The sequence below is a fragment of the Epithele typhae genome (assembly GCF_022376455.1).
Source record: "Epithele typhae strain CBS 203.58 chromosome Unknown BXZ73scaffold_22, whole genome shotgun sequence".
Lineage (NCBI taxonomy): Eukaryota > Fungi > Basidiomycota > Agaricomycetes > Polyporales > Epitheliaceae > Epithele > Epithele typhae.
In genome coordinates this window covers 424,919-443,331 of record NW_025954213.1, presented here as the reverse complement: position 1 = coordinate 443,331, position 18,413 = coordinate 424,919, and the positions used below count along the sequence as shown (strand labels likewise).

Genomic DNA, 18,413 nt, shown 5'->3' with positions numbered 1-18,413 from the left:
TTCTGGCCTGCCACGGCGTGCGTGTGGGCTTGCACACAATATGCCGTGAGCGGAGTCATGGGAGGCTTTGTGGACGCCTGTGTGATCCAGCGGCGAGCACGGGCTGAACCTGGTACATTAGACCCGGAGTTGGAAATATATCCGTGCAGATGTACAAAGATTAATGGGTGCATACATGGAAGACCGAATCGCCCGGTTTTGGTTGGGCCCGCGCGGCGGTAGCTGTGCCAACGATGCGGTGGATGAGCGCTTGATCCCTGGAGACGTCGGGTACGACGTTAAGCAGCGTTCTTGAAACGCAGGACTGGTGCGATGAACATCAACCGTCGAGCTACGAGAGTTGAAACCCTCCGAGTTTGGGCCGGGCGTCTCTGGGCCCGTGATTGCGGCGATTGCCGGGGGGATTGAATTCGAAAGTGGTCGTCCATCTCCACGTCAACGTCGAGGTTGATCGACCGACGAATGTGGTGCCTGGACGTCGGCCGCTTTGAAAGTTCCAAAGTAGACCCAAGTAAGCACAAGCCGCAGTGACGTCATGATTTTCCCTTTCAATCATTCCCTCATCTCATATAAGTATACTGGGCGGATCCGCGGAGCTGTACATGGTTGTGTACCTGCATTGTAACTGTAGTAGTTGACACGACCCATCACCCCGAACGAGCGAGTCTCCGTGCACGTACTCACTTACGCTTGAGGCGCGGCAAGCGAAAGCAAGGTTGTCTCATAAGCCTCACGCAAGCCACGACAAAGGGTGATTAATACCATCTATTCGCTCTCCTGCCCCCGCGCTGGCATGGTGGGGCAAAGGTTCAATAGAATGGCTGACAGCCCAACCTAAACGCCTTCCATTCTTGGCCTCGAGCGCCGAGCGGTGACGTCTTTGGGCACGTTCGCGTGCTCCAGCCCCCTCCGGCGCGAGGAGGTGGAGTGGGTACGGTCGATGGTGGGACCGGCGAGGACCGTGGATGCGGACGGGTGGATTGAGTGGACGGCGTGTGAATGATGGCGGAGGCGTAGAATACGATAATCGGCGCAATGGTACCCAGAACGAATGCATGGCTCTAGTGCTACAGAGAAACGATACGGGGTGCGTGGTGGAGGAACGGACGGAAGGCAGGGGGTAGACGGTCCGTGTGGAGATAAGAGGTGGGGTAGACGGTATACACGCATAATGGGGGCGACGACTTCTGCTCGCCGTACTCGTACACAGGCCGTGGGGGCGTATCCGAACATTGGTATTTTGCCGGAGATTGAGGAAGGCGCGCGGCAGAGTCGCCGTTCGAGGATGGCTGCGAACGTCGTCAGCCTCCAGTCGCGGCGTACCAAATTGTCGGGCCACGGGCGTCGCACCGCAGTCGCCCGAAAAGACAACGAAGATCGAAGCGCGGACGCACGACCGTCATCGCAGCCCACGGATGACGCGTCGCATACGCAGCAAAAGGACTCACAGAAGAGAGCGACGAGCGACCCGCTCGCCGTGGGTAACCAGCACGGCCGTCGCGCGGCCGCACCGCGTGCGTGCACCTGGGACAGAGAACACGCATGGTGAGCGTCCGCCTGGGTACGCCCACGGGGACCTGGTGGCGGCGGTGCGTCCCACTGCTGCTACTGGTCCGGCGATGACGAATTTGAAGAGTCGTCCTCACCCTTGGCGACTGAGTTTGTACTCGGGGTGGCCTCCTTCGCCAAGCTGAGCCGCGCGAGGTTCGCCGCGACTTCCTCCGAGTTTGGTGCCGTCAATGTTGAGGGGCCTGAGACGGCCGACGCTGATGGGAAGACCACGGCGGCCGCGGAGGGAGGTATGACGGCGTCGGGACCGAGCTTCTTGTTGAGCTCCATCCAGAGCTCGAGCGTGTACTGGTGCATGTCTCGGGCGTATTCGACGAGAGCGGGGTGGGTTGGGCTCATATCCTCGGCCATGGCTTTGCTCGGGGGTGTATCGATCGAGCGGAAGGACGGTGGCGTCGAGGGCGCGTATGAGTTTACGGAGGATGGGAGTCGACTCGACAAAGGAAGTGAGGGCGGGCTGGTGGAGGAGTGCGAGCGAGCGAGTGTGCGGTGAGCGACAGAGAGAGGGCAAGGGCGCGTGGGGCGGCTGACGGCGGGGCGGGGGAAGGAGAGAAAGCAGTTGGCGTCGGAGAGATCAGCCGTTTCGCCTCCCCAATTGGCCTGCCCAGGCCCGTCCGCCGGGGCCCTACGTCATTGCGCTCCCTTCCCAGCGACTCCCTCGGCGCGTTCCTTGCCCATGCGGGGCGAGATGATCCGGGCACTGGTTGGCGGGCTCCCCATGCCTGATTCCGGCATCCTTGCTCTGCCCGCTGGAGCCTGGCTTCCAACACTGTGATCCGCCAGAGGAACAACCCTGAGGACCTCAAGCCGTCTCCTTGGCCGCATAACTCGAGCACCGCTGAATTTGTATGTGCTGCGCAGTGTGCGGGGCCAATCCGAATCTGTGAAGCACGGGTGAGAGGTCCAGAGCGATCCTAGATCGAAAATAAAACGGAATCGACGCTGCTTGATCGTGCACACAGGGGCTTTCATGTCCTCTCGAGGCTCGAGCTGCTGCGGGATCCACGATCAAGGTCAGCCCAGTCCAGACGCCTGCCGCCGCATGCCGTGACACGCTACATGTACCCCATTCGTCAGCGTCATGCCATATGCCGTGACCGTGACCAATGCGCGCTGTCCACCGTGGCTTGTGTCGAGGAGCACACGGACATAAACCTTGAACGCACTGTGAATACGTAGAGATTACGAGGTAGACGTAGTCCAGGCTAGCAAATCGCACGGACAAGTGCTTTGCGACATGGGCTTCGTCGAACTAACGGGAACAGCTTGAGGATGTCGCATCAAATGCATGGGGCGTGGCAAGCGACTGGTTCTCTTCGACAAAAAGTGACTAGTGAAGGCTAGCAGGTGAGAAATAGCTGCACAGATCGTCTGAGGAGTGGTATTGTACACAGAATATTTGATGTTGCCGTCGAGAGGGGTCTTTGGACTTTTGGACACTTGTTCGTGGTGTTGGCCGTCGAATGCGACGAGCCCAAACCGCGGTGCAATTACCCTCAGCACATACTACAATACTTGTCGAGCAATACCGACGCGCATCCTACCACACACGCAGTCAGACCCTCGCACGAGTGACACGGAAAGTCGAGCACGCACCAGCAAGGGCACCAACGTCCCAAGCACGAGCTCTACCAGAACTCCTTCCGCTTCTGCCGCAGCTCCCGCGCCATCGTTCGCCGCTCCCCCACTTGCCCCGGTGCACCGCGTGCTCCTTCTCGCGCTCCGCGACCGCGACGCGCCGGTCGGCGGCCTTCAGCGACGTGATCTTCCCGACGAACCCGGGTCGCAGTCGAACTCCTTCGCGAGCCGCCCCCGCGTCCACGTCGCCGGGTCCTCCCGCCGCAGCGTCCGGATGCGCGCGACGTCCTCGTCGCTCACGCGCGGCCGCGCCTCGTCCGCCCGCTTCAGCAGCGGCGGCGGGGCGGGCACCGCCGACGGGGGCGCGGCGGTCGGCGGGCGGAGGAGGGCGGAGGAGGGCGCGGTCGTGTACGAGTGCGGGGACGGCGTGGATGGCGGCGGGCGGTGGACGAAGGACGTGGCCGCGTCCGGGAGGTCCGTCCATGTGGCGGAGGGGGACTCGAGCGGGTCGTGGATGCGCATCCGCGGACGCTCGGGGATGCGCGTCGCGTAGAGGCGGGCGAGGGCCCGGGAGGGGGCCGCTGGGGCCTTCTTCAGCGAGAGCATGGCGGCGAGGGTCGTCGACGACGGTGACGGTGAGCTCGAACTGGTGACGAGCCCATCATTTCGCGGCGCGCATTTGAGGCGGGCGTCAAACCACGTGGTCTAAACGCGGAGAGAATTTGGCCTCGATTGTAGGTAGACTGGGCTCACGCCTTTCACTCTCAAGTTCGCTACTCTCCATACCTCACTACTAACTATCGACTCAACACAATATGGTGCGCCGCCGCTCGGGCAAGTCCAAGGCCACCCAGTCCAAGGCGCGCCCGGTCGACCGCCGGGAGAGCAAAATGAAGAAATGGAACAAGGCGGCGGACATTCCGCTCGACGAGGAGGACCAGTGTGCGTCGCTCCTATGTGCACGCGTGCATTTCCGCTCGGCTCACTTCGTGGCACACGCCCGCACACAGTTCACAGCTCGCGGGATAGGATCCTGCTCGAGGGAGACGACGATGGGGGGTCGGACGACGGAGACGACGACGAGGTGTTCGCGCTGAAGGGGATGCCGGAGGACGACTCCGACTCCGACGAGGGCGACGCGGAGATGTCCGAAGACGATGACATCGACGAGGCGCATCACGGCGCGCTCGCTGCCGCGCGGAGAGAAGGAGAAGAAGAAGAAGGCAAAGGCGAAAGCGAAGGGCAAGGATGTTTCGAGCTCGTCTGAGGGAGAGGAGGAAGACTCGTCTGAGGAGGAGGGCTGGGGCATGAAGAAGGCGGCGTACTACGCGTCGAACGCGGAGCAGATTGAGTCGGACGATGAGGAGGCGAACGAGCTCGAGGAGCAGGAGGCGCGACGGCTGCAGGGCCGCGCGCGGGACGCCATGGGCGAGGACGACTTTGGGTGGGCGACGTGGATGAGGTCGCGCCCGAGGCGAATGGGTGCGTTCCTTTTGCTTCTTGTCAGTATGCAGTGGGTGTTGACTAGATGCTCGTGCAGGATTGCGGACGATCTTGTTGAGCCTGTGGCTCCGACACTGCCGCAGGATAAGCAGGCGTTGTTGAGACATCTGGAGAAAACGACACCAGAGACATTAGCGTTGGCTCACGACTGGGAGGATGTCGCGCACGCCATCATGCGTTCGCAGACGAAGATCGACAAGTACGTGTACGCATTTGCATCTCGGTTTCATCCTGCTCATCTCGTGATTGCAGGCTCGAGGCCGAAGACCCCAATACACTGAGCCTCAGCATGCTTCACCTCCACTACCGTGCGTTCATCCCTGCCCTCCCACACTCTGTGTTTCTCTTAGCCCGTCCCGTCCCACCCAACAGAAGCCCTCCTAACGTACGGCACGACGCTCGCCTTCTACCTCCACCTCCGCGCCTCGCCCAAATACGTCGCGCGTCCGGACCTGCTCGCCGCGCACCCGATCCTCCCCCGCCTGCTCACGCTCAAGCAGTCGCTGCACACGCTCGAGGACCTCGACTTCGCCGCCTCGGACGCGTCCTCGCTCGCGTCCGACTTCGACCTCTCCGACGGCGACTTCTCCGACGCGGACTCGGGCGCGGAGGAGTACGGGACGGAGATGGACTGGCGCGCGGACGCGCAGAATCTCTGGGCGGGCGACGGCACGCGCCGGCGGAAGGGCAAGGGGCTCGACCTCGGCGAGCTCGAGGGCCTGCTCGCGGACGCGAACGAGGTCCTGGACGCGCTTGCGGACGAGGACGGGGCGGGCGCAGAGGTCAGGCCGAAACGCAAGGCGGCGATCAAAGCCAGCGCGAACACGAACGCGAGCGCGGCGGAGCCCCCGAAGAAGAAGCGCAAGGCCGTCGCAGGCAAGGCCGCAGCGCCGGTGTTCGACCTCGTCGAGCCCGAGTTCCCTGCCGCGTCGTCATCATCCGCCGGTGCCTCGAGCACGAAGAAGGCGAAGAAAAAGCCGAAACCGCCCGCGGACGGCGAGGGGGACGCGGACGTGTACGGCGAGGCGGGCGCGCTCGACGCGGCGGACGCGGCGGACAAGTCCGCGCGGCGGCGCACGCTCCGCTTCCACGTCTCGCGCATCGAGGGCTCCGCGGCGAAGCGCGCCGGGGCGCGGGCGGCGGCGCGCGGTGGGGACGACGACATCCCGTACCGCGAGCGGCGGAAGGAGCGGGAGGCGCGGCTCGCGAAGGAGGTCGCGAACGCGCGGGAGAAGGCGCGCGGGGACGAGCTCGACGACGCCGATCCGGAGGCGGAAGCGGATGGCGCGAAGGGCGACACGGGGAAAAGTAAGGGGAAGCGGGGACGAGAAGAGGAGGACAGCGGGGCAGCGGAGGCGAGGGGGACGAGTACTACGACCTGGTGCGCCGCACGTTCAAGGCGGCGAAGGAGAAGAAGAAGGCGGAGCACGACGCTGCCGTTGTCGCCGAGGCCAAGTGAGTGTCCCTCTTCTGTCGTACTGCAGCTCTGACCCCGTCTCTTTCCTCTCCAGGGCACTCGGCGGAGACGAGGGTGGCGATGGCCCTCGCTCGCTTACGCGCGCGATCCTCAAGAACCGCGGACTAACGCCATCGCGGACAACCAGGCTGTGCGAAACCCGCGCGTCAAGAAACGGCGCAAGTACGAGCAGGCGCAGCGCAAGGTCGCGTCCCAGCGCGCCGTGTACCGCGGCGGCGTCGACGTGACGCGCTACGCTGGCGAGAAGACCGGCATCTCGACCGCCGCCAAGGGCGTCCGGTTCGACAGGTCGTAGGTGTGGGTGGTCGAAGGGTTGGACACGTACATGGCCAAGCTGCTCGTCGTGCGTGTTCGGATGTTCCAGGGATGTGTCTTGTCACCCGTTGTAGGTCCTCCGGCGGATCGGATGTCTTATGTACGTTGTGAGTCAATGCACCATACATACGGCCTCCCACCCGACGTCGGAGCGCGCTCGTCGATCAAGTTCTGTGCGCTGTTGTCGATCGTGGCGTCGCTGAAATGACTAGGCCATGCAAACATTCATTCGACGCTCTGGCTGCAATATAACGGTGCAGTCACGCCCGTCACGCCCCAACTCCGCCGCGCGCGCACTCGAACCCTTCCGGCTCCGACTCCGGACCTGTGGCACTAGTGACTCCCCGGAGCCGCTGCGCTCTCCCCCGGGCCCCGCATGGCAGCGCATGGCACGCCTCGGGCCTCGGGGCCGCGAACGGCAACTGTGATCCACGGCACAACGTTCCACTTGCACATCAGGGGTCCACGGGACCGAGCTCGAGCCTCGTGCCGCCCGGCGGCGCGCACTAGTCGCAGCTTCCGTCGCCATTGACCGACCCGCGGGGTGCGAGCGGGGCCGACGACAACGTAAGTAGTAGCACGGACGTTCGGTATCGTGATCAGAGCGCGCGGTCCGAGCGTCGAAGGTCTCGGGGCGGGTTCTCTCCGTCTCCGCGCGGGGGACACGAGGGATTCTACGTCGTGAATGCTCGGATGCAGGCGAAAAGTTGGATGAAAGGGCAGAGAAAGTACGGACGAAGGTACATTCCGGGGGAGAGACTACTCTAGTACAGGTGTAGGGTATGTGCGATGCGAGGGGATGCGACGGGCGGTGGGCTACTACAAGACAGACGGGGCAGACGGCATCGGGAGTACTTTGAATCGCGAACGCTTCGGTCGCGAGGCGGAATCCAACGTCGTGATGGCTGAGAAGGCAGGGTGAACGTGGCGACGGTAGTAGTGGTGAGGTGGCGCGCTAGGGGACGTTGTGGAGATGGCAACGGCAGCAACAAAAACGGGGGGACGAGTACGACAGGGAATGAGGCATGATACAACAGAAGGTAGATGGGAACGGCGACGGCGAGGTGGTAGTGTACCGGTAGTAGCTTCTTGGGACATTTTGAACACACCCCTCCTCGAGCGGGCTTCTAGTAGATCAGAGGCGCGCCGTTCCAACCGCACAGCCAACCCTACGCCGACGGGGTCCACCCTGCGCGCCCTCACGAAAACGCAGGGAACATCGGCTGGTCCACGTTCATCGCGTTGCTCCCTCCGCCCGCCCCAGAGCTCGCGCCCGTGCTGGTGATCGGGTCCCCGCTCCCGCCGACGCGGGGGATGACGGACGCCATGTTGTTCCACTCGACTTCGCCCGCGAGGGCCTGGTCGTACACCCTCCGGATCTCGGCCGCCGAGTATGCGCACTCCTCGTATGCGTACGCGTACTGCTCGAGCCCGGTTATGCAGTTCGCAACCTCCGGGCGCCCGAAGCGCGCGAGCAGCATACCCGAGTGGATGCAGCTGACGTGCATGACTGCGCAGTCGAGCCGCTGTTTGTGCGCGCGCAGACGCGTGCGTGGGAGACGAGGTGGGAGTCCGAGCGAGGGGTGGGAGGTGCACGGCGGGCGGGATCGTGGGTGCATGCCGTGCGAGAAAGCACGGACGAGCGGGGTTCCAGAGCGCAGTCGCGGGTCCGTGGCGGGCGGGGAGGCGTGAGCGCGAGCACAGGTGGACGAACGGCAGCGTGTGTGCAAGACACGGCGAGGACATGCGCCGATAACGGGGCACCGGAGCGAGAGGCAAGGGGTGAGAATGAGAAGAAGGCAAGACGATAGTCAGCAGTGCAAACGAAGACACGGCGGATCGCCGGGAGGAAGATGTGCGTACCAAGTAGCCGTTAGTCGCCAAGACACCGGCCTGAGGGAGAAAAGGTATGGCATGGTTCGCGTGAGCATTTGGAGATGAATGCGGAAGGGAGATTCGCGCAGACTGACCAAGCCGGCGATGCGCAGCGCACCGTGGAGAGCCTCGTTCGACACCTTGCGCTTCTTCTCCTCTATGTGGGAGTGCTGAGGCAACAGCGTCTCAGACACGCCTGTCCGTGTCACATCGTTCACCTCCCGCAGCCCGAAGTCATCAAGGGCGTTGAACAGGATGATCCACATGATATGGTACGTGGCGTCGCTCGCACCTGGGCAAATCAAAATCAGCACGACGCAAAAATTCCCGAAACAATCGGAACCAGGCGCCAAGCTTACATGCAGTGACTGCGCTGACAAAATCCCACTCCGCCTCGAAGTTACTTGGCACCCCGACGTGCTGCAGATGCTCGTCCCTCCACTCGTTCAGGCACGTCATGAATCCAGTGAGGACTTCGAGCGGGACACCATCAGACTCGGTCGCTGGCCGCCATAGCTGCCGTGACATTTGTCTTGCGATCCGTGCCAGTGCGTGCGCCGCCCGATAGTAACCCTGGTCGTGAACAGGAGCCCCGGTCAGCGGGTCCGCGACCGCACTTCCATCCGATGGTCCCGAAGCGACTCTTACCAAGAACTGCACAGCCCTTCAGCAACGTTCCGGCGGGGAAGCGCAAGACTCACCTCCAACTGTTCCCTGGGTGACGGCTGCGGTGCGTGCGATTCAATAAGTTCTGGAGGGACGGGGCCCACGGTGTAGAAGTCGATATCGTAGTCGTCGTCATCTCTGCCGAGGCGGATGTCAGGGAGACATACACCCTCCCATCAGGACGAAACGTATCACTCACAACATAGGTTTTCGCCGATAATAAACACTCCGGTATGCATCGGCAAGACATGCCATCCACCACGCAAAGATCATGGTGCCTCGCGCTTCCGGGTCCTCGATGTTGGACATAACCGATTTGTGGTTTATCTAAAGAATCCGAGCCACGTCAGCAAAGTGACATTGGATCACGTCACCGAGCGCACAGACCTGGAGGTCGAGCAACAATCGTATTGCGGAGCCGAGCCAAAAGCCGTGGAATCCTGCGGAGGTAGAGTCAGCGACGTCGAGCTAAGAATAGCACGATAACCGACCTGCGTTGTCTTCCAAACTCTCTGCATGCCCCGCCGAGCGCGTTAGTGTCAAGCGTCAGGAACAGTTCGGCATCGCACTTACGACTCTGCAGCGGCTCGAGCAGCAGCGATATCACCACGTGGTCGGCGCTGGGTATCCTGTGGACCTTCATATCCTCGGCCAGATCTCGTGCACGATTGATGAGAGCCTTCGCAAACGTGCTCTGGCCGTGATTTTGATGTCTGTCGGCGATGCACAGCGGGTGTTCCGAAAACTTTGCACCCCACGCCACGACTGTTGCCACCAGACTGGTTGACCACGGGCGCGATGGCGGCAAGTGAAGCGCGCAGAAGAGCAAGCCAATGTCCAATAGAACAGCCAAGGTCAGTCATGGGTGCACCGGAAGCCGGAAAGAACCGGTCACTGCGCTCACCCTGGGTGTAGAGGCTTCGGAGAATCGATCGACATGCTGCCATTCGGCGGACTGCTGCTGTTCCGCGCGCGCGAGACCGCACTGCCCGGCGGTGAGCTCGGGGACGTGCCACCGCTTGATAGGCTACTGTGCAGTCGTGACCGGAATTGGCTCGGGTTGAGCAGGGGTAGCCGGGTATGTACGATCTGGAAGAAGACCTCCACGAGGTCGAGTGCGAACCTACAGGTCACACAGAAGCACCGTAAGTTGGTGATTGATAAGCGGGGCACAACGTGCGTGACACAGCATGGCCCGGAGAAATGTGAGATAGGAGCGACCACGTACTCGGTCCGGAAGCTGTCTTCCGTTAGACGATGCGCAAGGGCACCCCACTGTGCGTATGCCGCCGGCGTCGCGGCAGCCAATCTGCTGGCCGCGGATCCATTGAGATGCATCCCTGGGGCGCTGGAGGATCGTCGGGTATCAGAAGACGCTCGGCGGGACATAGTCGCGCTCGACACCAACCTTGTTTCTGGGGGCGAGAATATGTACGCGAGCAGGTCACGGGTTTGTGTATCTGTAGTGATGTGTTGCACTCGCGATGTGGGCCCCAGCGGAGAAAATGGCGGGGGTGGTTGCTGATATGGGGACGGGCCTGAAAGCGGGGAGGAGACCAGGTGTTCTGCAGGGGCGCTGAATCACCACCGTTGCATCAGCGGGGCGGATAAAGGGGAGAGGGGAAAGAAACTTGCAGGCGGGAACCAGAGGGCGGGCCGCTGCCGTAAGGTAAGCAGGACGTTGTGCCTAGTCTGTGAAAGTGAGCCCACCTCGAGCTACCAGAAGACAGAGTGCGTGGCCGCTTGGTGGCCGCAGCATGACGTTTCTTCTCAGTGGTAGCTTGCTGAATGAAATGACTACACGCAGACCATGAGGGGGGTTCACACACGGGGGTGGGAGGCAGGGATGGGACAGGCGTGGGACTCACGTGCACGGGTAGTTCTTGGACAGACAGTGCTATCGCGGGAAGGACGATGAGCGAATGCGAACAGACGGGAGAGCGAAAGGGCGCCGGAGCTACCTGGCACTGTAAGGGGGACATGAGCGGGCGGGTGGCGCGACGGCAGAGGAGACGCACCTTCTCCTGGCCGGGGATCTGGTTGCACTTGACTTTACGCGCTCTGTCCAGATCGCGGTCGGACGGAGAGAGAGCGGAGAGGGCGCATATACGAACCTGCAGGCATCGCAGGCGGTGTTCTGCTTTCGCGGCGGTGGCAGCGTCTTTGCGAGCTCGTGGATCTGGTTCTGCATGGTGGGCGAGGAGAAGTTGAATGCTGGGGTGCGGTCAGATCTAGCCGGTGGCTGGACGGGGTGGAGATGGGGCGGGGGACGGACGCACGAGAGGCTGGGGAGGACGCGTCCTGCTGGTCCGTGTGATCCATCGTGGTACAGAGAGCGGAGGCGGGGGAGGGGGACAGGCCGGGGCGGCCGGAGAGGGCGAGAGCAGAGCGTTGGTGCGCGAAATGCCTCCGCCTTACATACGCGCCCGCCAGGCGCCCGCCCTCCCCGCAGCCAACCTTCTCGGCACCGAGCCGCGGGCCCCTCCGGCCTCCCGCCGTGTCACAGTCACGCTCACTTTTCCGCGCCCGCCAGCAGCCTCCGCCCAGCGCTGTCTTGCACGCCCACCACCACCGCACACCCGCACGCCACCATGGTCAAGGTCGAGATCGTCGAGGAGAAGGAGCAGGACTCCCGCTCCCCCTACTCCTCCCACGCGTCCTCCCGCACGTCCTCCTCTGTCTCCCTCTCCTCCGTCGGCTCCGACCTCGACGGCGAGGAGTCCTTCTACGAGCGCATCGTGGCCCTCGCCGACATCATCCCGCCCACCACCCGCCACAGCATCTCCTCCAAGATTGGCAAGACCGCGGGCGCGATCACGACCACGGGCAAGCTCGTCGGCAACCTCGTGTGGATCATCACCACCTCCGCCTCCTTGTCGGCCTCCCACTGGCCCTTGTGCTCGAGGACGAGGCGAAAATCGTCCAGCAGGAGAAGGAGATGCTCGCCCAGCAGCAGGGCGCACAGGTCAGTCTCGCGCACCCGTCTGCTGTCCCTCCCTCTCCCTCTCCGCCGCCGACGTCCGCGCTCGCACCAGCCGGCTACGTCATCCGCGTCCCCTCCTGTCCGCGGTGTACGCTCACCCCCATTTCCGCCGCCACAGGTGCTCGCCCCGCCGCCGATGTACCCGCCGGGCCAGGCGCAACAAAAGGGCGTCACGCCCCCGGGCTTCTGATGTTAATCTCCCTGCCACTCTTCCCTCGCCCTCCCACACCCCTCGCCCGCCCGCACTCTCCCCTCACGTTCATCTGTACGGACCTGTATAATACATTAGAGCCTCTCTATTACACCACCGCCCCCATTCCGGCTCCGCAGGGACTCGACAAGAGCTGCGCGACACACGACGCTGTGGGCCACGAGACGCTGTCCGGCTTGCGATTCCGCGGTCAGAAGCCCTGCGCGCGGGTCCTGTCATTTCGCTCGTGTTCGCCGTGGCATGACACCCCTCGCGCGGCTCCGCGTCCGCCCGGTTCGACGGGTCTCTGCATTAGGCCCGTAGAGTGCCAACACGGCAGCATGACAGCGTTAAGAACACGGACGGGGTCGGACTGCCAGCAGCGCGGTGGTGGCGAGGACGGCGTGCAGTGTCCGCTATTACAGTGCGTCCATGGTAGAACCACGTCGATGACGGGGTTGCCATGTCGAGGGGCACGCACGCCCCCTGCAGGCTCGCCTGGTTCCGCGCGAAGCCGCCACTGCCGTCACCGTCAACTGTTCTGCGTTCACATCTCCAGCTGGGACGTGTTCGCGCGTGCCAGACTTTCCTCGAGCCGTCAATCAGAAGTCCGACACACGACGCAAGCAGCTGCACAGACGCGTCCCGCCGGCCAGTGCTGATTGCGGACTGAATGGAGATACGATCCGTGACACGCTCATGTGGGTGATAATGAAAAGGAAGGAAACGGCAGGGTGGGCCGATGACCAGACAGCGGTGCGTGTACAGGCGTGGGCGAGACGTGGCGTACGGTCAAAGCCTAGCATCGATTCTATGCGCCATGGCGCAGACGAAACACGCAACGGCGCGATGCGAACGCCTTCCGCTCGCCTTCGCGAAGGCGTCGAGACACGCCCATGCGCCCCAGCCGTACCTCCGCCGTCCGCCGGCCTTGGCTCCCTTCCTTCCGAGTTCGCAAGCCGGTAGTACCACCCCACCCGACCTCCCGCCGCCAACTCCACCGCGCACGGCGTCTCATGGCAAGTCATACTGCACGGGGCGCTCCAGGTCAGGCGTGCTGAGTCAACAGGGCGGACATGCGGGCGGACTCACCGAAGACGTCTCCCGGCTGGCGGGGAACACGACTGGGCGCGAGAAGTTGTCCCTGTCAACGGCACGACAACGCGTCAGCGACGTCCCGCACCCCGAAACACGCAGCGGCGCGCTGGCAAGTAGAGCCTGAAGTACGGCAGCACAGAAGGGGAGTACGCACGCAGATCGGTATCGCCTCAAGTATGTGATCGCGTGCTCCTCGATCTCGTCGGGCACGACGCCGAACGTCGCCCAGTCGCCGGGCACTGTCGCGTCGTCGATGTACCGCCGCTCGACCTCGTCCGGACTGATGAGTGGCCACCACACGTTCTGCGCCAGGGACGAAAGCGCGAGCGCGACGCGCTTGGGCATCGTCGGTGCACCGCTCACCGGGTTGTAGGTGATCGTCGAGACGAGCGCGAGCAGGTAGTCGTACGTGAGCGTCGACGGACCCGGCAAATTGAATGTCCCCGGGATCGGGGCCATGGTGAAGGTGTTCGCGAGCGCCTGCGCGACGTCGAGCACCTGCCGGCGGTATGAGGGATTAGCTTCGGTGCGCATTGTGGAGCGGAGAAGGGCCGGGTACGTACGTGGGCGGGGCGGACCTTCGTCTGCATGTGGTTCAGCTTCCACCAGATCGGCCAGACTGTAGTGGCGAGGCCGTAAGCACGCCGCTTAAACACCGTGACACGTCCCGTGGGCGAGTCGGATAGAGGCCGGGGTACGTACTAGCCATATTGTTCAAGAACTTGTCCTCGGCGCCGAACATGGTAGCGGGGCGGACAATCATCGCGGTCGGGAAGGCATCCTTGACGCGTTCCTCGCCCATTGCCTTGGAGCGGTAGAATGCGGAGGGAGAGTCATGCGATGCGTTGAGGTGCGAGACGTGGACGAATTTGTCGACGCCGTTTTGTGCCGCGATAGACGCGATGTCAGAGGCTCCGCGCACGTGAACGTCGTCGTACGAGTAGTTGCTGCATACGTTGGTTTGAGCGGCCAGATTTGGAGACGGTGAATGCACTTAATGGAGAACCTACCTGGTCTCGTAGTCCCGCCCGACAAGGTTGTACACCGTGTCAGAGTGTCTCAGACACTCCTCGATCTGGTCTGGCCGACGAAGGTCCCATTCCTACAACACCAATCCCTTCAGCACCCGCTCGTCTTCCGCAACACTCGCCACGTGGGAAACACTGCGCAAGAGGCAGGACTGAAGTACTTACGAGCGGTACAATCTGACCCAGGTCTCCGAGGACCTTCAGATGGCGCTTCTCATCCTCGTCGCGGTAGGGAATGATAACTTGCGAGCCCGCCTTGGCTGTGAACCGCCCCAAAGGCATCATCAGCACATACCCACCGCCAGCCCGCTGCTACCAAGGGCAAACTCAAGGCAAACTGGAGGAATACGCACCAAGCTTCGCAACTACATACCGCCCCAGGAAACTCGTGCACCCAAAAACCGTCACCGTACGACCCGTCACCGCGCTACGCCCGGGGGCCCTTGTTGGACGGCAGCCTTCCCAGAGGGCAGGATAGTCAAATCATGCAAAGCTCGCTGTACGTCCCACCGTGTGGTCAGCACACGAAAGCGACCATGAGCAGACGATAGAGGGGGACACGAACCTTGGAGTGAGTGAGCGCGCGCGGCAAACGCACGGCTTTGGAGGAGATGGCCAACATAGCTGGCCAACGTTGCAGACGGTGTGCAAGACGTCGCTCGATGCTGGCCGGACGCCGGGTTCTTCCGCACGGGCGCTTTGACGGCGGCCCAATGGGAGTGCGTGATAATCATATTGCGCGCTGCTTCATACGCGCGGTTCGAATCCCGCTGGGAACACCAGAAAAGGGAGTGACGTTGGCAGAAATACAAAAGAACGACAAAAATATAATACAGATAGTGTCCAAGGTTGAAAACACGGGAACCCAGAGAAAGGTATAGCGAAAATGAGTAGCGAATTGCTCGTCAGGATTCAGACATCTGGATGATCCTCGACATGTTCGTAGTAATTACACGCTTTCTGAGACCTCTGTGCAGCACGCTCCACCAGAGTGTCTGCAATGTGGTCCGTCACATCCGGCCCAGAGTATACAGATGCCGAGCAGTCGGATATCGTCGAGATGTCCTCCTCTGGCATCACCGGCGACTGTCGTTGAGTGAAGGTTTCCCCGCTAGCCACCGGACTGGTGAGAGGTGAAACTAGGGGAATGGAAGGGAGCCGTGGCTGTGAAGATACAACCGAAGGAGACTTCTCGGATCCCGCGAGTGGTGCGCTATCATAGGTATCGTAGGAGGTGACCATCATGAAGGGGACGAGGTCCGGGTTGTGTACGGCGGAGGTCGCTTTATGCCGTTTCATAATGCGCCAAACAACAAATGACGTCAATATCGCTGTGAAAATGACGGCGCCGGATACCAAGCCAGCTAATGCGGCCGTTGAAAAGGGGGTAGAGTTGAAGGATGAACTATTCGGAGACGTAAGCGATGGTGTGGGGATAGATGAGGTGGCGGAAGTAGAGTTGAATGTCGTTGAAGAGGAGGGTTCATCCGGGAATGGCGATGTACTGGGAAACGGTGGAAAGAATTAGTGTTACAAACATGCATCTTCGGTCGGAATGGCAATGCCTACAGTGTTCCCTCCGGAGTGAACAACGTCACCGAGCTAAGATGACCGAGCCCTCCCGTAGCGTTGACAGAGACGTTGTGCACCGCACCTGGGTCGAGACCATTTTGGTAATAGTACACAGTGTCACCGACAAGCCATGTAGTGCTAGAGTTATAATGAGTAGTCTCGCCGTCAAGTGTCTGGTAGAAGATTCAGTCCGTAAGAGGGCGCAGATCAAAAAGTTCACTCACCACTGTGTATAGACCCCCGCCGAAGTCACGAGCCGCATTGATGCTTAGTCCCGATCCTTGGAAAGAAAAGGAGTATATCCCATTGTTTGCGTCTTGTAAAACGTCTGTGGGTGTTGTTTCCAGGTACTTGAGGATTGCTATCTGGCATCCAGTTCTGGTCGTAGTGAAAGAAGGAAGTGTTGGTAGCAGGCACAAAAGTTTGAGTTGGAGGGCTAATGACCCTATGAGACATTTCTAAACAACAAGCAAGTGAAAAGCTCACCCTCCCGGTCTGCCCACCTCGGCACGATCGAAAGAGAACGTTTGGTTTTTACTCGCGTGCGGGGCGAGTGTTACGATGTGTCTCGAGTAAGAAAGGCTCTCGTTTCGATATAAGAGCCGGTTGGTAGAGGGTCAAATGGTGCCCCGCGCATGCCATCCACGATCACTTCGTACTGGCAAGTCGCCTCCCCATACAAGAATACCTGGTCCCTGATAAAAGCCACGGCTTAAGCTCGTGTCTGATGCGACAAGACCTGAGTACGCACCATTGAATTGGAAAGTCAGGGACGCCCTGGGGAGGATGTCTTATGAAGGGAGTACCCAGTTCCAGGCTCCCACCGAAGTCGTTGAACCCCGCGTCGAGTACCAGGGCTGCCATCCTGTGCTTTTCTCATCTCCAATGCCTCCATCGCCTGTTCCAAAGCATCGTATCGATTCCAGCATGCACAAGCAAAGTCACGCACCATGGGGAAAGTACGAGATGAATGGACTGGAGTCGTCGATAGAGAACGTCCACGTCGCGGTCGTCATGAGGGGTGTCGGAGGGCTGCATGGACGTGGGGAGCGGGCTATATGCGTTCCGCAGGGAGCGACTTCCAAGCGGGTGAACATCTGCATCCTGATACACTGTCACTATCAAAGATGTATGCAACGGGACCCGAGTGCTTACAGGTTTGAAGCCACCGTCTGCGATCATTGACATGATGCAGCCACTTCTCCTGCACGCCACGTTTCGAGTGTGCGAAACCAAGACGTGTGTATTTGGATGACTGAGTGCAAATAAGAGATCATAGGATGGCCTTCGATACAACAACATGATGTACCTGTCGCGCTGGTCAAACTACCCTGCAGAAGACCATACCCATTGCGGAAACCTGTGCGTCCGCTGATGCTACGGTGACATGGACATGGGCGGAAGCACTTTGGTGGCAACGGAGTTCTCACAGAGAGGCCGAGATCTCCGCTAGAGCTTCCGTCCAAAACGTGTTCAGCGGAAGATCAGACGCGGGCATCATTCCTTCGACGGGAAGCCAGAGGTCGACCCTTGGGCGATGCCGGAGGCGTAGGAGGTGCGCGCGCTCTTGTAATATTCCCGACATTCCTGCGACAGATACGCCGAGAACCCAGAGCAGGAACGGTAACGCGGAGAGGTGGGAGACGACCGGGCGATGCCAGCGAGCATGGCGGGGGTATTTCGGAGAAGGGCAAAATGAGCCTGCACAGCTCTCGGCCTCGGCTAACCCGCCGCTTCCTGGTCCCCCGGCCCGGTCCCCACGGCCCGCCGGCGGCCAACAGCCACACGTCCAACACCAGCGCAGTTTTTCGCCCGCCAGGGCGCCTGTCTCCCTGTCTTCACCCTCGCCTTCCTGGACCCCTCCATAGCTTGTCTCATATTGAATCATGGTACAAGGGCAGACGAAAGGCCTTTCCAAGCAGAAGGGAAACACTTCGCGTCACGCCCAGAGGGCGGCAGCAGCGACGAAGAAGGGCAAGCGTCACGTTGCGCCAAGAAGGCTGCGCTTGTAAAGCAGGCTCAGATGCACAAGGTACGTCTCCGATCACGCAATCATATGTTACTGCATGCACTTGTATTGTGCCGTGTACGCTTTTAGCGGCTTCATACTCGTATGCTGATTTATCTGGGGTAGGATCTGAGTGCGAAGATCAACAAGAGTATCGAGCAGCAAGTGGCTACTGCAGCGTCTTCAGGGAAGCTCACCATCATGAAGAACGTGGCGATGGAGGGGTGAGTCTGCTTGCCATGCCGTACCATTCCTCAATCCCCTTCTCACACCTTGTTGCTCTGCTCTTCGATGCTGCCGCGTTCCGTGGGCCGTCCTTGTTCTCTCATGCAGCATCGCGTCCGACAAAACTAAGAGCTCAAAGTCCGCACCCAGGCCGCGAATCCCACTCCCGCAAAGAAAGCGTAGCTCGCTTGAGATCCCCTCGGGTCGTTTTGCGTGTGGTACCCCCACCATGTTATCTTCGTCAATACGGCATTTTCCCTCATCGTGCGCCAAATTAGCACATGATACACCCATCCACGCGCATCTATGCTCTTCTACATCCCCCG

General features: G+C 61.3%; 6 protein-coding genes across 6 annotated transcripts; 3 read left to right on the top strand and 3 right to left on the bottom strand.

The window, feature by feature from the left end:
* Positions 1–3,197: 3,197 nt before the first annotated feature.
* BXZ73DRAFT_89856 (uncharacterized protein) lies at positions 3,198–3,753 on the bottom strand (the record flags this gene model as incomplete). Its single annotated transcript, XM_048025413.1, has 2 exons — positions 3,198–3,289; positions 3,348–3,753. 2 exons carry the CDS (start codon positions 3,751–3,753, stop codon positions 3,198–3,200), a joined length of 498 nt encoding a protein of 165 aa, XP_047878253.1.
* A 209-nt stretch (positions 3,754–3,962) lies between these two features.
* Positions 3,963–6,422, top strand: BXZ73DRAFT_101200 (uncharacterized protein; the record flags this gene model as incomplete). Its single annotated transcript, XM_048014821.1, has 9 exons — positions 3,963–4,089; positions 4,158–4,293; positions 4,319–4,591; positions 4,688–4,849; positions 4,903–4,958; positions 5,023–5,958; positions 6,006–6,105; positions 6,162–6,181; positions 6,223–6,422. The coding sequence occupies 9 exons, from the start codon at positions 3,963–3,965 to the stop codon at positions 6,420–6,422; spliced, it is 2,010 nt and encodes a 669-aa protein (XP_047878252.1).
* A 1,219-nt stretch (positions 6,423–7,641) lies between these two features.
* On the bottom strand, positions 7,642–11,195 carry BXZ73DRAFT_46460 (uncharacterized protein; the record flags this gene model as incomplete). The annotated part of the gene is made up of 17 exons (XM_048019697.1): positions 7,642–7,968; positions 8,306–8,335; positions 8,413–8,609; positions 8,677–8,971; positions 9,019–9,121; positions 9,183–9,310; positions 9,371–9,423; positions 9,475–9,495; positions 9,557–9,762; positions 9,888–10,106; positions 10,212–10,331; positions 10,392–10,559; positions 10,664–10,780; positions 10,852–10,880; positions 10,945–10,950; positions 11,002–11,044; positions 11,098–11,195. Coding segments are annotated over 17 exons (2,160 nt in total), but the record flags the coding sequence as incomplete, so codon positions are not given.
* A 379-nt stretch (positions 11,196–11,574) lies between these two features.
* On the top strand, positions 11,575–12,156 carry BXZ73DRAFT_89853 (mitochondrial import translocase subunit Tom22; the record flags this gene model as incomplete). The annotated part of the gene is made up of 3 exons (XM_048025412.1): positions 11,575–11,829; positions 11,889–11,948; positions 12,085–12,156. The coding sequence occupies 3 exons, from the start codon at positions 11,575–11,577 to the stop codon at positions 12,154–12,156; spliced, it is 387 nt and encodes a 128-aa protein (XP_047878250.1).
* Positions 12,157–13,218: 1,062 nt separating this feature from the next.
* BXZ73DRAFT_89852 (NADH dehydrogenase) lies at positions 13,219–14,904 on the bottom strand (the record flags this gene model as incomplete). Its single annotated transcript, XM_048025411.1, has 9 exons — positions 13,219–13,300; positions 13,409–13,752; positions 13,818–13,873; positions 13,957–14,201; positions 14,265–14,356; positions 14,448–14,542; positions 14,636–14,667; positions 14,706–14,779; positions 14,848–14,904. 9 exons carry the CDS (start codon positions 14,902–14,904, stop codon positions 13,219–13,221), a joined length of 1,077 nt encoding a protein of 358 aa, XP_047878249.1.
* Positions 14,905–17,740: 2,836 nt separating this feature from the next.
* BXZ73DRAFT_89851 (uncharacterized protein) lies at positions 17,741–18,090 on the top strand (the record flags this gene model as incomplete). Its single annotated transcript, XM_048025410.1, has 2 exons — positions 17,741–17,862; positions 17,997–18,090. 2 exons carry the CDS (start codon positions 17,741–17,743, stop codon positions 18,088–18,090), a joined length of 216 nt encoding a protein of 71 aa, XP_047878248.1.
* Positions 18,091–18,413: the final 323 nt, after the last annotated feature.